The sequence below is a fragment of the Oryzias latipes genome, chromosome 6 (assembly GCF_002234675.1).
Source record: "Oryzias latipes chromosome 6, ASM223467v1".
In the NCBI taxonomy this organism is placed as follows: domain Eukaryota; kingdom Metazoa; phylum Chordata; class Actinopteri; order Beloniformes; family Adrianichthyidae; genus Oryzias; species Oryzias latipes.
Window position 1 is genome coordinate 25,103,675 of NC_019864.2, and position 17,443 is coordinate 25,121,117.

General features: G+C 39.5%; 1 protein-coding gene across 1 annotated transcript in view; it reads left to right on the plus strand.

Moving 5' to 3' along the window:
• The window catches only part of sf3b3 (splicing factor 3b subunit 3), a 32,673-nt gene that overhangs the window by 6,454 nt on the left and 8,776 nt on the right, over positions 1-17,443 (plus strand). The window contains exons 10-22 of the mRNA XM_023955973.1: positions 8-173; positions 265-360; positions 7,011-7,083; positions 7,932-8,083; positions 8,223-8,378; positions 9,086-9,241; positions 10,572-10,715; positions 10,936-11,058; positions 11,250-11,404; positions 12,194-12,368; positions 13,629-13,834; positions 14,739-14,895; positions 16,791-16,916. Of these exons, the coding sequence (XP_023811741.1) occupies positions 8-173; positions 265-360; positions 7,011-7,083; positions 7,932-8,083; positions 8,223-8,378; positions 9,086-9,241; positions 10,572-10,715; positions 10,936-11,058; positions 11,250-11,404; positions 12,194-12,368; positions 13,629-13,834; positions 14,739-14,895; positions 16,791-16,916 (1,885 nt within the window). The remainder of the gene's footprint in view (positions 1-7; positions 174-264; positions 361-7,010; positions 7,084-7,931; positions 8,084-8,222; positions 8,379-9,085; positions 9,242-10,571; positions 10,716-10,935; positions 11,059-11,249; positions 11,405-12,193; positions 12,369-13,628; positions 13,835-14,738; positions 14,896-16,790; positions 16,917-17,443) is intronic.

Sequence of the window (17,443 nt, forward strand, 5' to 3'; positions counted from 1 at the left end):
CCTGCAGTTACCTTTATCAGATCGCTCACTTGGGTGACGACGATGAAGAGCCCGAGTTTTCCTCTGCCATGCCGTTGGAGGAGGGAGACACTTTCTTCTTCCAGCCTCGGCCGCTCAAAAACCTGGTGCTGGTGGATGAACAAGAGAACATGTCACCCATCATGTCCTGTCAAGTGAGTTCTTGCACTTTCAAAGCTGATTTGGGGTAAATGGAGTTTAAAAGAGAACAATAGAAACTTTTCTTTTCTTTATGCTGCTCGTTAGATTGCTGATTTGGCAAATGAAGACACTCCTCAGCTGTATGTCGCCTGCGGACGAGGTCCCAAGTCAACTCTGAGAGTTCTTCGGCATGGACTGGAGGTATTTCTTTTTGTATATATAATATTTATGTAGAATTAGAAAATTCACACAGTCTTCCTGCTGATCAAGTGATGACATTGTCATGTCTCTTCTCTGAGTAAAATCTGAAGAGTCTGTCAATAATTCTGACACAGCAGAGGTTGAGTACATTTAATGACGGACGTGATTTTGCACCCCCCCCCCCACTAATTTACTGCTTGTAAATAAAATTCAGAAAGAAAAGTTTATGCCGTGAAATTCAGTAGAAGTGGTGTTTTTATAGAGTGTTTTGTTTTCCAAACTACCTAAATGCTTACTACCCATTTAAGTGTCGGACACATAGCTACAGTACAGTTTATGGCTGCACGATAGGAGGAAAACTTGTGATTTGCGATATTAGTGGTCAATATTGCAATGACGATATAACATGCAATACATTAACAAATAAAACATAGTTTGCATTTATTTCCATGCAACAGTCGAAGGGGGGTCTAAGGGCAGGGAGGCCAGTATAGCATAGTCAGTTTGTTAGTTCATTTTAGTATTTTCCTATTGAACTCTTTGTATTCGTGATCCTTTTAAGTTCATGTTTTACTTCGAAGCCCATCGAGACGACTGTTGTTGTGATTTTGGGCTATACAAATAAAATTGAATTGAATTGAATTGAATTGAACAGTTTAATTTAAATAAGTCAACATAACTTAACTGAAAATATACTCCAAATGATCCTCATCTACATAGGAGGGGATCAAAGGGACATCAAAGGGGTCCATCCGATTGGTCAACAACGTGAAGGGGTCCATCTGATTAGACCGCACCTGATTACAAGCCGCACTTACTCAATTTAAGGAGGTTAAGTCACAATTTTCATACACAAGCCGCACCTGTATTCGAGTCGCATGTTGTTACCAACAATATTGGCCCGTCACTGCTTATCCTGCCCTATAGACTATGCGACTGCCTTCAGTCTCTTTGAGGGAGGAGTTAACAGTGCGTCAGCTCATGGATTTGAACACACCCACGTTTACCAAACAACATGCACCTCACTTCTGCTCACAGCTCCCTCAGTTATGGTCAGGAAATTTACACCCACGTTTCCCCACTTCCCATGAATCTTAGGGGTTTAAGACGGGGCTAACCCCAGTGTTGCCACACTGTGTTGTAGATTGAGGATGTATATAAGCTGAAACCGCGTGCGTGTTTTGATTTGATTTTTTGATTTGAAATGATTTATTTCAAGCAATTAAGTACAAATAATACACAACAGAAATATAATCATCAGTTATACATTGCTTGAAAGGGAGTGGAAGGAAGCGAACTTATATAATCCCACCCCGTTATACTGTAACCATTTTATTACATGATTTATCAATATCCGGTTCCCAGTTTTTATCAGACAGAATTAAAAATCATAAGATATCGATAAAGCACATGACAAAGATGAATTACTTAAGTATTACGTCAAAAATAACTATTTTAGAAATCAACATGGCAAATGCAGATCAGTCATATGAAATATATGCAGATTATGTTACTTGTAAAAGCCATTCATATGTATAAAACATAATACTATATCAGTAAAGTAGACACAACACTGTTTCAGGAATTTTCATAGCAAAATTTCATCAAGTATCAAAAGTTAAAAACATGTGCAAAATTATGCTACATTAGGAAAGATTTTTGAATCAATTTATCAATTTTTGGAGAAAGTGAAGTAATATCATTAAAAGTCAATCAAATTAACAATTTTAAATAAGTGATTAATCATTTGTTTTACTTTTTTTATTTTTTTTTTATTTTTTTATAATAAAGTAATGCTGTAGGGGAAAAGTAAAAAGGGTCCATAACTGTCGATTGTCCAAGGTTGGCATTTCTTCTTTTACTGATAACAGCCGTACTTCTGGGTTTAAACAGAGTTAATAGTTCTCTTCGATGTTATGACTGCAGACATTAGATTCAGGTCCATATCCTTCTCCAGCTGATATCAGCGACGGTGAAAGTTGAGGTCAAGTTGTCTGCAGGTCAGAACTCTCTGCTGTTATTCAGGTTACATCAGACATACAGAGAAAGTGAGGAATCCAGGCGTCATATTTCTTGAAATTATTTGGCTCTTTGGTTTATTACTCCATGTTGTTTCAGACGACCGTGATTAAACACTTCTCAAAGTCCTTCATGGTGTTCACAACCAGAACCTTGGATCGGTCCTCTGGACCGAGCGGTTTGACGTAAATCCTGCAGCCTTTAACCCAAGTGTTCTCAATCTGCTTACGCTTCCTGAGAAGCCTGGCATGTTTGGCGATTTCAGCATTCCTTCTGGTCAGATGGTCGTTCAGATAAGCAGCAGATCCCTTCAGATTTTTCCTTTGATTCATCAAAGCTAGCTTGTGTTTGTGATTCACAAACCTGATGAGGATCGCTGGTTTATCCGTCTCCTTTCTCCTGGGGAGCAGTTGGCAGGTCTCGATGGTATTGAGATCCAGGGTAATCCCTTTAGATGTGAGAAATGAATGTATTTGCTGCTCCAAAGACTCTGCCCCGATCTCCGTATTGGCACTGCTAGCTACGCTAGCGCTAGCATTAGCAGTGCTTGCTCCTGCTGTCAGTTTCGCTCGAGGCTTGATTGGTACTCCAGTGAGAATGACATTATTCATCCTTACTTGCTGTTCCACATCGTCCAGTCTTTTCTCCAGAATCTCGACCCGGTTTTCTCGCTGCTCGTTTTGAGCCCAAAATCTTCGGAACTCTTCCATCATCTCCCAAAGTGGCGTTAGCTTAGCCGACACTTGTTCCATAAAACTTTTCAGCGTTTCTTGAATAATGTCAAGAGTCTTTTTGAGGTCTTCGTATTCCTGGTGTTTCTTCGGGGGCATGGTCAGCTCTCTTTTTTGGGGAAAATCAACCTTTTAAGTAATTTGAAGATAGTTGTATTCGCAGAGAGGCACGCCACACTGTTGCTCCCCGGACGCCCGGTGCAAAGCGTGTGGCTGCCGGAGCGAACCGTGTCTCTGAGCAGAGCAGCCGGACTTAGTTTTTGTGTTTGAGGGGCGGGGAGGATGCTTTGTTACGGGAGGGAGGCTTTGGTCTGCCATCTGTCCCGCAGCTCTATGTGAACGAGCAGCCGAATTCAGGAAAACCGTGTCTCCATCTCACACAGCGGCTTTGGGGCGGTGTGAGCTTTTCAAAGCAAAATGCCGCTCAGTCCTTAGAAACTGTTCAAACAATCACGTGGATTTGTGTTTCCAGTCGTGTCCCGACAAAATAAAGGCCGATGTTATTCCCACATATTTATGTGCAGCCAAGCTGCAGATTGCGGCATTTCCCGCGTCGATTCATGTTCATCCAGGCTAAATGTTGTTGTTAGCGCATGTTAGCCTTCACCTAACCGTTCTTCCGGCTTCGTTCTGCCACAAAAAAGCACTGACCACTAGGGTTGGGCGATGTCCCCTAAATTGGCCGTTGACGATGTTTGCTGTCAACCATCGGGAGGGACGATGACATCGTCGGGGGGGGGGGGTGTTTTTGCATTTTTCGTTCTTATATAACTGCTATTCGTTATTTTGCTTTTTTCATTTTATTTCCCAACTAATGGTTAATCCGCGATGATCCAGTATAAACTGAGGGAAGTGACTTTACAGAAAAAGTAAAAAGCAAGATAGAAAAGAAGTAGTCCGCTCCCGCACTTAACTGGCGGAGTGGACCGGCGGAGTGCGGATTTACAGCTTTGTGTTTGATGGGGGGTACATGAGCGGTATGTGTGGGAGATTTAAGACTGCGATCCGTCCCGCAGCTCTAGGGATACGAGCTATCAAACTCAGAACCGGGTCTAAAAGTGTGTCTGAGCACAGCTCGGATCGTCAGCACACACAGCGGTTTGAGCATCAAAGCAGAAATGTCGCTCAGTCCTTAGAAAACATTCAAACAATCACGTGGATTTGTGTTTCCAGTCGTGTTCCGACTAAATAAAGGCTGATGTTATTCACAGGATTTAGCGCCACCCAAAGCTAATGTTGTTAGCCCGTGTTAGCATACTGCTAATCCTGGCTACATTCAGAAAAAGCACTGACCACACGGATTAAAATTCAAATGATGAGCGAACAGGTGTTTCATAATAACCGTAACATTATTAAAAGCACGTTTTGAAGATCGTCTCGTATTTTACCGAGCTGACATGTCAATATATATAGCCGCTCGGCGCTGTTATCGTTTTGTATTGAATTGTTACATTCAATAAAGTTTGGAAAAAAAGCCGCTCGGCGGAAGTTGTATCCCCTTCCGGTTTTCAAACTGCGCATGTGCGAATACTGCGCATGTGCGAATGATTTATTCCGACCGAAATTGTGACCTTAGTGAACGTTTTTATATTCTGAAAACATTTTTCTGGGCCCATCTACACGGTTGGATTCTAATCCGACCATTGATCCCATCAGGATATTTTGTACATGTAACCGCGGCTTATGGTGTCGACGCGCAACGTGGCGGGGGCGTGGCATCACGATGGTGTCTCTCCATCGGGATGTCAGTCACCCATCACGATGGACGATGATATCGTCCATCGGCACAACCCTACTGACCACACAGATTAAAAATAAAATTATGAACGAACAGGTGCTTCATAATAAACATAACGATAATAAAAGCACGTTTAAAAGATCATCTCGTATATTACGGAGCTGCTAAATAGCTGGGCTAGTGTCACTCTGACTCAGAGGTAAACTCACTCCTGAACTTGTGCTGTCCTCTCCGTCACGCAACAGACCAGCTTTTCCAAACCCGTTGGTGATGGTTGATTTTTTCACACTGCTTTTAACAATTGCTTTTAACTTGAAAGCTGCGTCATATTGTAATGGCGGTCACGTGCACGTCATTGAATAAGCCGCAGGGTCGAAAGCGTATGACAAAAATAGCGGCTTATAGTGGGGAAATTACGGTACATGGATTTATTTGATTCGTTAAATACCTCAAGCTGCCATAAGATTGTTTTAGCACATTTAAGGTTAACATTTATGGCTATTTTTGCTGACTTTTCCGATATGCGTATTGCACAGCTTGATATTGCGCTAACGATAAATTTGTGATTTATTCTGCAGCCCTAGTACAGTCACAGTTGCGCAGATACAGTAGTCTGAGCTACATATCTAGAAACGAGAATCATTAACCAGAGGGCAGAGGAGAGGGAACTGTAAGCCAGAGCTTTACATGCAATGACAGAGGAGTTGATATATCATGCTAAAACTAAAATGTAGCTACACACTTTATCATTAAAACACTTTTAATTGGGTTCGATTTGGAAAAATTTAATGTTCTTTGTCATTCTGATCCTGTAGAATAGTAGAACTCAAAAAAAAACAAAAAAAGCAAATTAGTGTAAATATCCAAAAGTAATAGTGTGCTTATTTTAAACGGTCATCTCTCCGACGTGTTTGTATGTAGGATATTCAACCCAGGAAGGTGGAAAAAGCCTTACATATATGATGACGGTTTTGGGCATGTTTGTAAGAATAACTCAGATTTCTTCTGACGCACCTTGATTTGAGTTGACGTTTGATCAGCTCAGAATCCAACCGCAAAGTTGACGCACTTGTTCACAAGAAGATGAAGCAAAACTCTGCGGACGTCTTCCTGTGTGCTGGGACACGGTCTTGTTTCTGTCTCATAAGAATGGAGAAAATCATAGCAATGGTTGAGCTGCTGGTCTTCTTTTTTTAGATATTGATAAACAAGACAGACATGTTTTTGATGTTCCTCTCTGGCACATCAAGAATCTGGTTACGCTACAATCCATCGTTGGTTAGCACGGTTAGACCCACAGCCTCGAGTGCTCTAAAAAAGTTTGACACCGCACATGAAATTAGAAAATTATGAATCAGCATAGAGGACAGGGTAGGGCTTATGGAGAGGTGGCTTTATCGGTTTAACCTGCTTTTAGTCACCTGCTTACAGTCTCTTTAGAAAATCCATGAGCTTCTTTGGTCAGTGTTTTTTTTCTTCTTCCTGTTCATTCTTTGCTGTGTTGATTGACACAAAAGAAACTCAACTCGTCTCGGCGTGAAAAGAAGCAGCTGTTCAGCACTAAATTTGAAACTAATGTGTCGATGGCCTCTTGATACTTAACCGAAGAGATGCTCATCTTTCTGTGATCACATTATTTGTTTTAGAGGTGAATCTAGACGTTTCATGTTTTTTTTTTTTTTTAATTACATGTAGAAAATGTAGTTACCAATAAGGATGCAACAATTAACTTTTGCCTTAAAACCTGAACTTTTGGGTCATATTTTTGTTTCAGTTTGATATATGATTTGTGTTTTACAAAACAACAACTAAAACTAAAAATTTCGATAATTTCCTAACATTTTCTAATAGGCAAAAAACAATGAGGAAAAACCATTCAGTTGGCTTATAGTAGGCCTGATGTAATGTAATAAAACAATAAATCCTTAAATTTAGTACCATTCTTCTTTGACACTTTCATCATAAACATACTTGTATGCAGTAGTGATGCAACACTACGATACTGAGTTTTAAACTGCCAAAATGTTATGTAGATGTGATGCTTTATTGTTTAATGCAAGCAGAAGAACATTATAAAATAAAATAAAAAGTGAGAAAGCAGAATCTATCTTTTGTACTTTTTTTGTTGGTCCTCTTTTTCTGAGTTGTGTCCTTGTTCTCAGGTGTCAGAGATGGCTGTTTCTGAGCTGCCTGGTAACCCCAATGCTGTGTGGACGGTACGCAGACATGTGGAAGGTAACCCTACATTTAATATTTCACATTTATATTTACACAAAAGAGTCTAATACTGTAGTTATACTATATCTCAAATATAAGACAGAGAACTTTTATTTTTAGGGTAATTATGTTTTAGTTGAGTTTAGATGACGCAAAGTATTTGATGAATTATTTTTTCTTGTCAAATTGTAAAATACAACTACATCTGCCTTGTCCTATTGAAAATGCCATATAGGTTTTTCATTTTGAATTAAACATAAAACACCAGCGAGTGAATTTCAGGAAATGTAAAGCATCTGCATCGTCGTCTGCCCCGACTGTTGATTGAAAGCAGATTGACTCTGAAATCACTAAGTAACAATAGTTTTAATGTAATTTATTCATTCATCTGTTGATCTTGATACCGACGGTCTACATCTGCCCCTGGGGGTGTGAGCAGCTGCTCCATCAGTACAATGAGTGCAATAAAAGTTGCCCCTCGCTCAATCTATAGATTAGATATAGTTAAATAATGAAAAATCTGCCGCGTGTCAGCTCAGCTTCTTTTCATTAACCTTTTTATATATGTGTGTGCTTCAATTGTAAGACTGCAGAGGTTTTTTTGTTTTTCACACACATCACTTTGTTTCTCTGTATGGCTATATAATATATATGTTATAATTGTTATAAAGGGTTTACTTCAAGCAGTTGTCTTCCTCTAAATCAGTGTTTCAGACTGCTGCCATGCACGTTTGACTTTTTTTTTCTTTATAAAACACACCTGATCCACCTCTGACCTAAACATGGTGGGACTGGAGAAAAGGGGTTCAGAAACACGGCACTAAAATAAAAGCTAAGCCCCTTTTCTTACACTTCTGTTTTTGTAGACGAGTTTGATGCCTACATCATCGTGTCTTTCGTCAACGCCACTTTGGTTTTGTCCATCGGAGAGACCGTGGAGGAAGTGACAGATTCAGGGTTTCTGGGAACAACACCCACTCTCTCCTGCTCTTTGCTGGGAGAAGATGCCCTGGTTCAGGTGGGTCAAAAGTCACCTGTAGGCCATTCTTCACAGAAATGTTTTGGTCTAGCATTTAATTTTTATTTTTTTTTGGTAGTCTACCTTGTGTGCCTCTTTTGCTAAATGTATTTTCTCTTTTTTACCGTTTTGGGGACAGGTGTACCCAGATGGCATTCGCCACATCAGAGCAGACAAGCGAGTGAACGAGTGGAAAACTCCTGGTAAAAAAACCATTGTCCGCTGCGCCGTCAACCAGAGGCAGGTGGTTATCGCCCTGACAGGAGGGGAGCTAGTCTACTTCGAGATGGACCCGGTAAGGCTTTTATTAGTGCTCCCTAAGTGCAACATCGAAAGGACAAGTTACCTGCAACATATCAATACTTTGCAGCAACTCTGTGGAATTGGTCAATAGACTTGATCCAAATGACTCGAGCAATGACCAATAGGCCGGATTTATACAAGTTTGAATGTGGTGTGGACGCGGGCAGCCAACGCTGATCCGTTTTTTGAAACATACGGTCTGCTGTGTTCAAAAATAAAAACCTAAATAAAATGAGTTTATGGTTGTAATTTCACCGTAACTCTGTAAATGAAATGATCAGATGGGTCATTTTGTCTATCAAAAAAAAAAAAATTTTTTTTTATGTCCTAAATACGAATCGGTTTTATAAGATGTGTTTTTATTTTACATTAGATCAGCTCTGTGTTGGATAGATTTATCCTCTTTGAATGAACATTATAGGTGGATTTTGGCATCATCTCAGGTTAACTGGCACTAGAGCATTAGAGGGGACTGTTTACCGCCACTGTTCTAGATTACATTCCAGTAGATCATCTTTGGGTTCTTGTAGTTTTTTTTGGGATCAATCCAAGAGGAATCAGAACTGTGCGGTTGCTGTTTGCAGGAAGCATTAGAACACTTCTAAAAGTTCTACTAGATGGAACAGTGTTTTGTGATATCAGTGCTTCATAAAGAGGACAATTGTGTATGTGTTCCTCTCATACTTGTGTCTTCTGTAGTCTGGCCAGCTGAACGAGTACACGGAGCGGAAGGAGATGTCTGCAGACGTGGTTTGCATGAGCCTGGCAAACGTCCCGCCGGGTGAGCAGCGCTCCCGCTTCCTGGCTGTCGGACTGGTCGACAACACCGTTCGAATCATCTCCTTGGACCCTTCGGTACAAATGCAAATCTGAATGGCAGTTTATCTTGACAACTGCTGTGTAGGTGGGGTTCTGTAAAGGGAAAAATGTTTTTTATTGGTAACCTGAGGTATGGATGTAGACTTGGCCATTCACACTACAGAGAGAAGGAAAGCTATTAATCATTCTCTTCTGCTGCCAAACACCTGTAAAAAGTGCTCCTAACATCAGGAACCGGTTTGAATGTGTAATTTTTTTTCCTTTTGTTGGGATGTTCACTGAATCCTTTTCAAACACTTTCCAGTGTGAGCTGGTGTTGGTGCGTTTTATAAAATTGCTACACCCTTTTCTGTGTGGAGGCTGCTCAGATCTCTGACTGACTTCCAGGAACATCAGAACCCAGACACTCAAATGGAAAATACTTCAGAGTGAATCTGCAGAGTTTTATTGGACTTTAATCACAACTGCAGAATGTAGAAGAGTTTCTTTTTTCACGTTGATCCAAAGAAGTGGTGACAAGGATCAGACAAGCTTCTTTATGCTTCACGTAATGCCTTTCTGGATATCTGGAGATCAGGAATTCCCAGGTTGTGACATTTAACATCTGGATAAAGGTGAAATGACTCAAATCAATCTACTTTTAATCACATGTCAATAGTTAAATTTCAAATTGTTTACACATTTAAAGCTGTCTATTAATATAATTGCAAAAGCTTCTTAAGTGATAATTTCCATAATTAGACAAAAATAGTTGAAAACACTATTTTCTACACAGCACATTTGTTTATTGTTAGAGTTCAGCAATCTGAACAAAAAAAGTATTGGTTTAGCTCTGGTTTCAATGAATTGAAGGCAACTTGACAGTAAAATGAACACAATCCAGTGTCAAAACTTCCAAATGGAAAGATTAAACGTCTCAAAACAACAAACCAGAACTTTGACCATTTAAAGTCCACTTATTAATAAGCTTAAATGATTTCTTTGTTTAAACCCGCATTAAAGGAAAAAAAAGTTCTCGTACTGCACTTTAAAAAATAAAACAAAATATCCGATCTTTAAAATAGGGCGCAGTTTGTCGTTAAGCCCTTCCCAGTTGCCAGAGAGTAACCTACCATGTGGCGACACTCATATTTATGGTTTAAGTTGGTTTATTACTAAAGTGGAGCAGGTCTGTCTGTCCTGAGAAACATCAAGTTACAATTAGTAAAAGAGGTGCCTTTGAAAGGGTTTTTAGTGGCTGCATTACATTAATCTGGGGGGGAAAAGTTATTTTGTACTTAACATGTTTATCATTTTAAAGTCAGACTTTATAATGCTTGTACGTGCAGAGATTTGTTTAAAGCCTTTCCATTTTTATCCCCTCTAGGATTGTCTTCAGCCGTTGAGTATGCAGGCCCTCCCTGCTCAGCCAGAGAGTCTGTGCATCGTGGAGATGGGAGGTGTGGAGAAACAGGACGAACTTGGAGAAAAAGGCACTATGGGCTTCCTCTACCTCAACATCGGGCTGCAGGTGTTTTAAAAAACTGTTTGTGGCAAATTATTGACGTCTTTTCTGTACAATTTTATTATAGGATGCAAAAGAAGACCACATTGGGTTTTTTTTTTTTTCTTGTTAGTTTTTCAGAGCTGTTCCCTCCTCTGGACTTTAATTCATAATTATTCAGGCACTATTATTAAGAGCATTTCTATCAATGTAGTTTAGACATGTATTTGTTTTTCCTATCTATCAGAACGGTGTGCTGCTGCGGACCGTCTTAGACCCTGTGACTGGAGACCTGTCCGACACCAGAACCCGGTACCTCGGATCCCGACCCGTCAAGCTCTTCAGAGTCAGGATGCAGGGACAGGAAGCCGTATGTGAAACAAATAATGTCTTGTTTATTGGTCCATAGACAGAATTTTCAATTACAGTAAAACATTTAATTTAAGTTTTTTTTAAATAAAATTTATTATGAAAAAATGTGAGAATGCAGCTGATCATTTCTCCTTTTCCTCTATAAGTTGTTGTGTGTTCACTGCAGCTATGAATTTTCTTTGCTTTTAGGTGCTGGCCATGTCCAGCCGCTCCTGGCTCAGCTATTCATACCAGTCCCGCTTCCATCTGACCCCCCTGTCCTATGAGACGCTGGAGTACGCCTCTGGCTTTGCTTCTGAACAATGCCCAGAAGGCATTGTGGCCATCTCCACCAACACACTGAGGTACGGCTGCACGAAATACATGCAGCATTGTAACCAGGCTGGGAGACTTTAGAGCAGAAGTCATGGACAGGCGGACCAGGTCCAGACCCTGTCCCATATGAACCCCCAACAAACATCTTAATCAGAATAAGTATAAGCGCACTGTGATGCTGCTGTTTTAACTCATGCAGCTTCTGCAGACTTTACAATAGTGGTTTAGCGGAAATACTCAGACCGTGTACATGTGACTGTGTGCTAACAGGCTGTAAAGTTTAAGTAGCCAAAAAGATCAAGAAGATTGTGAAAAATCTTTAGAAACAAAGGGGGAAACCAGGGAACGAAGAGAAGCTTAACTCTGTTCAGACTTCACTCTGGGAGAGACCCCAACCAACCTGTCTCACATCAGAAACATCCCCGCTTCTTAAAAAGACCAATGTTATGTCCTAGAAAACGACAGTTTAAAAAAAAAAATGTTTTGACTAAAAACTGCAAAATCATATCTAAAAGACCACTGGGAAGTCTTTGAAAGTAGATCAAAAGATTTAATCGGAGTGGATCTGATGGAACATTCATTTGGTGTGACAGTCGGGTAACAGTAAATGTAATTAAAAAAAAGTGTCTCAAACTTAATGTCATCTAATTACACTTTAACCATAGACATTTGAATTTTCCAGATGCTTTCTTTTGGAGCTTTTCTTTCATAAAACCTTTTAAGTTTTATTTAAATACCCCTGCGTCAACGTTTAGGCAAAGAGAAGAGTTTATAGGTGAACCTCCTAAGTAAACTCAGTGTTTGGTCTCTCCTGTCAGAATCTTGGCTCTGGAGAAACTGGGAGCTGTCTTCAACCAGGTGGCCTTTCCTCTGCAGTACACTCCCAGAAAGTTTGTGATTCACCCGGAAACGAACAACCTCGTTTTGATCGAGACGGACCACAACGCCTACACCGAAGCCACCAAAGCTCAGAGGAAGCAGCAAATGGCAGAGGTATAAAACACATTTTTAGGATTTTTAAAGGTAAATGACACATTTACAGCAGCTTATGGCTTCAGAGGATTTTTCATGTTTTTTTTTTTTTTTTTTAATATGTTAAACTTGTCTGTCGGTTAAGTTGGTGTCTAAAACTGGAAAAAATGATATTGTTGAAATATCTTCTGAATTTGTGTAAAACATTTTTACATTTGGAAACAATTTTTAAAATGAAACAGCAAAGCGGTTACTGACTAAATGGGCAGCAGTTCTCAAACTCTCTGTGCTCTGACAGTTCAGGCAAAACATTTCATCAATGACTTAACAGGAGGTCAAAGGAAGGGTTTGATCTTTATGCAGTGAAGATCAAGTTCCAATAGAACAAAATGTTTTTTGTTTGTGGACAAGGTGAAGGAGCTGAAATTGACTTACCGGTACATTAAATTGCAGCTGTCGACATCAACTTGTTTTCATCAACCTGTAGGCTATTTGAGGGTAGTTTCAAAAATTTTCCAAAGACATAAGATGTTGTCATAACTATGACGACTTCACTTCACCACTTTTACACAATCGGGGATTTTTTCATTCTGTAGCTGTTTATATGCTTTATTAAAAAATGTTTTTTTTTAAACAGGAAAACACTCAGATTTTATCCTATATAACTTTTCTAAATCCCATCTTTTTACTTGATGTTTTATTTGCCATAAAGCAAAAGGTTTAAGTAGATTCAGGTTTCTGTCTCCATTCTCAGAGCAGCAAAGATCTTATAGTAATAGAAGCTGAAGCTGATCTTTCAGAGTTCAAATTAGTTGAAAGTCTTCTCCCACCAGACTTAAGACTTAAAAAAACTGTCAACATCATACATCTTTCAGCTGAATCCCTTTAATGATCTGTAAAAATACTAACAGAATTCCTTTGATTTTTTTTTTTTTTTTTTTTGTTCCTCTGCTGAGATTTGCTTCCTCTGGTCTCTTTTACTCAAAACAAAATTCTAGGAATGAAATTACAAGACCATAAAAAGAAAAAAAACTCACCACTTCCACCGAACATGCAAAAAATTACAAAAGAGGAAAAAAAAAGTTTCATTTCTAAAGTTTTATTTCTTCAGTTTTTGTTTTCCTCCTTCCTGTCATTTGTTCACACAGCCAGCATTTCTTTTACATTTATGAACTTTTATGTATGTAAAACATGTTTTTCATTTAGAGTTCACATTTTGCAAAAACAAATGTCTGTCAGAATTGGAGAAATCAACAGCTGTTTGTGTGGTGCCCCCTGCAGGAGATGGTGGAAGCTGCAGGTGAGGACGAGCGGGAGCTGGCAGCTGAGATGGCTGCAGCATTCCTCAACGAGAACCTCCCAGAGTCCATCTTCGGAGCTCCTAAAGCCGGAGCCGGGCAGTGGGCCTCTCTGGTGCGGCTGGTTAACCCCATCCAGGGTACCACTCTGGACCAGGTTCAGCTGGAGCAGAACGAGGCCGCTTTCAGGTAAGTGCGGGGGAATTTAAGATGAAGTGCAGGGAATTTAAGCTTTGGCTCAAGTTCCTGAAGACCGTTCGACGTTGTTGTGTTGGTTAGGAAAAAATGTACCTGCAAATGTTAAATGCAGCTTTTCTGAGCTTTTAATGAAGTACTCGTGGCTCATAACATTAAAGTTGTGAAGTACAATGAAGTTCAGTTGTAAAAACTTTGCTGCTTTGTATTTCAGCAGTTTATGGGGTTGTTTCAACAAACATTAGACATGTAAAAATGGCTTTTCTTAACCTTTTGTGGAATCATGATGCAGTCAGCTCCTCTTTACTCCTTTTGTCTTTTTCTTCTCTGCGTTTCTGAAAGACATGGGCTGTGTCAGAATTCCCGCCCTAATCCCCACCCCAACTACTAAAAACGATGTAGTGCGAGACTATGTAGTGCAATTCAGACACCATTCTCACTACTTTACTATATTTGCCGATTTAGTGAGCATCGATGTACACAGGTTTTTTGCAGAGACTTCTGGAAAATTTCTAGATTTCTAGATTTTGGAATTATAGATTCAGACAGCAATACAAAATGAACGCACTATATAGTGCACTATGTAGTGAGTAGTGAACGAATTCAGACACAACCATAGACTCAGATGTTTAGTTTCCTTATATTTAAAATATATTTATTTAAAATACAAGCAGCATTTTTACTGCAAAACAAAAATTGATTAAAAAACTAAAAAAATTCACTTTTTTACATATGTAAAAAAAAAAAGCCTCCTTGGTGCACATTTTTTTGTTCCTACGGATGTGGTCACATGACCAACGGCTTGTATTTATTTCCTTTATATTATCAACAATAAATATAAATGTTGATTCTCTGTGACAGCTCTACATGCTCTCATGTATCTTTCCCTTTGTTTCAGTGTGGCAGTGTGCCGCTTCTTAAACACAGGAGACGACTGGTATGTTCTAGTGGGAGTTGCCAGAGACATGATACTCAACCCCAGGTCCGTGTCTGGAGGTTTCATCTACACCTACCGACTCACAGGTGGAGGAGAGAAGCTGGAGTTTGTGCACAAGGTGAGGTTGAGTTTCTCTGCTCTGCTGAGTTGAAAGTTTCCCCGTGTGTTGAGACCACAGCTGAGCATCCCATGTTCACCGCTCTGTTGGCGTCACACTTTTAAAACTCGACAGCTTTGTAACAACACCATGGCAGGATGTTTCTGCCCCAGTTTCTGGGGCGATTCCCAAGAAACAGGAGCAGGGTGGAGACGAGCCAAGTGAATCAGCTTTCAGCTGTTTGTTACCTGATGTAGAAGAAGAGGCAGTCTGTTTCCCAGCGGTCTCGGACACTCCACACTGACTCAGAGGGATTTCCCCACCACTTAACCACACGTGATGTTTTTAGGTGATTCTGTCTGGGCACAACACTAACGTCTTAAGCACGCGCTCACATTCAGCTTCAGACACTTTTAATATGAAACAAAAGTCTTCCTCATCCGCTCGTTTTGTATTTTGGGATATCTAAAAAAATGTTGACATAATTTGTCTCAAATATTTGTTTTTTTAAGTATCTTAGACTTTTATGGACAGTATGCTTTTATGACATGTTGTGCAGCAGTTTTAGTCAAGTCTGAGTGATGTTTGTGATGCATGAACCGCAACGGCAGCTAAAGAAAAACTGTCATCGTGGGTAAACTCTTCATCCTGTCTGCCTTGTCTACATACAGTCCTTTCCTGATTAACTTTGGGATTAGCTTTACATGATTAACACGACCCACAAAGACAACCAAACATCTATCTGTAAAGCTGCTCCTTTCTCTATGTTCATTGTATTTATAAAAAAGCCTAGATCCATTTATTTTGTGTGTTGAATTTGTTTTATTTATTTTTTTAGTTTGTTGCTCTGAAGAGAAATTTGAGATATTTCCAAGTTTGTTTCTTTTTTTTAAGATGAGCTATTTGTAATCAATAACTGTAACTGGCACGGTCACTCATGGAGTTGTTTAGAATTGATCACATAAATCAAAACTGCAGGAATGTCCATAATCACAAATCAAACCCAGCAGATGAGTAAATCAGCGTTCTTTCAATGAATTTGTGTAACCCTCAAAAGAAAAGGAGGTAGTTTTTATAGAAAGTAAAATGTATCTCATAAATGAAGCACTTTCCTTTTTTAGCTTCTGTCTTGAACACAAATGCCAAAATTCTAATTCTTTTTGAAAAGCGACAAAATTCAAGCTTTTTCCTGCAAATTTTAGTTGAACACAGGACGATGATTCGCATCATAATGTGTTTGATAAGGACACACATTTTCTGCCTCTTTTGAAATTTTCAAACATGCCAGATCAAACTTTACAACCATGTTGTGATGGTCTGAAACAGGCCTTCTCAATAAATCACAAATTCATCGTTATCGCAATATCAAGCTGTGCAATGCGCATTTTACTAAAGACGACAGAAATTGCAATAAACGGTAACCTTAAATTTGCTAAAACAATCTTATGGCAGCTTGAAGTATTTAACGAATCAAATAAATCCCTTCATGCATTTGACCAATCAGATGCCTTCACGTTGTTGACCAATCAGGTGGAGCTCTTTGATGTAAGATATAATTAAAGTTATGTTGACTTTTATTTAAATTAAACTTGCTGTGAAATGAAAATGATTTTCAATTTGTTCATGTATCTCAAGTTATGTCATTGCAATACTGAACACTAGTGTCTCAAATCCAGAGTTTTCCTTAAATCGTGAAGCCCTAGTCTGAAATCTAAATTGTGTATCGTTTGCTGATTTGTGTCTCGCCATGGGTCAGTTGTGTTAACAGCTGCTGCTTCACAAAAAATTACTCAATTTTCAACCGTCTAGTTATATAAAACTAGACAGTTTCCTGGGTTGTCTTCACCCTGAATGCCATTTTCTGTTTGTTGTACCACAGCTGAAGAACTGTATCTTCTCTGCATTGTTCATAACAGACTCCAGTAGAGGACGTTCCTCTGGCCATCGCTCCGTTCCAAGGACGGGTTCTAATCGGAGTTGGAAAACTTCTTAGAATTTATGACCTGGGGAAGAAGAAACTTCTTCGTAAATGTGAGAACAAGGTAAGAGCAGGTCTTGAGTCATTTGATTGAAGAGTTTATCACTGAGACCCCTTTGTAGACCCACTCCAGTCATCTTTATATTTTCAAAGCATTCCCAGTGCTCTTTTAATTATGATGATGTCGTTTTAAGGCAAAAATACCTGTTTTTTTCTGGGACATAGTTTCTGCAGAACAGCAGGAGTTCATTAGAAACTAGCAACTGAGTTGTGGGCAAGGGTTATTGGCGCGGAGCAACCCCGCCCCCTTTCCCCTCCCTGCTGCTGAGAGCATGAAGCAGGGAGCTTGTTGCCTGCCTTGTATATTTTTTACAACATAAATCAGCTCTTTTTCAAACTGCATTTTCTTTTAACTGTTCCTGATTCACAACAATTTGAATAACAAAACACTCAAATAAAAAACTAAGCTTGTCTTTCTTTAAATATGTCCATCTGAGCATAAATACTCAGAGCAGCACAGGTTGATTTAGGTTTGATTTGGAATGATTTCAGGCTTTGTTAGCAGCTGCAGTTTTACGGTTTCTATTTAAA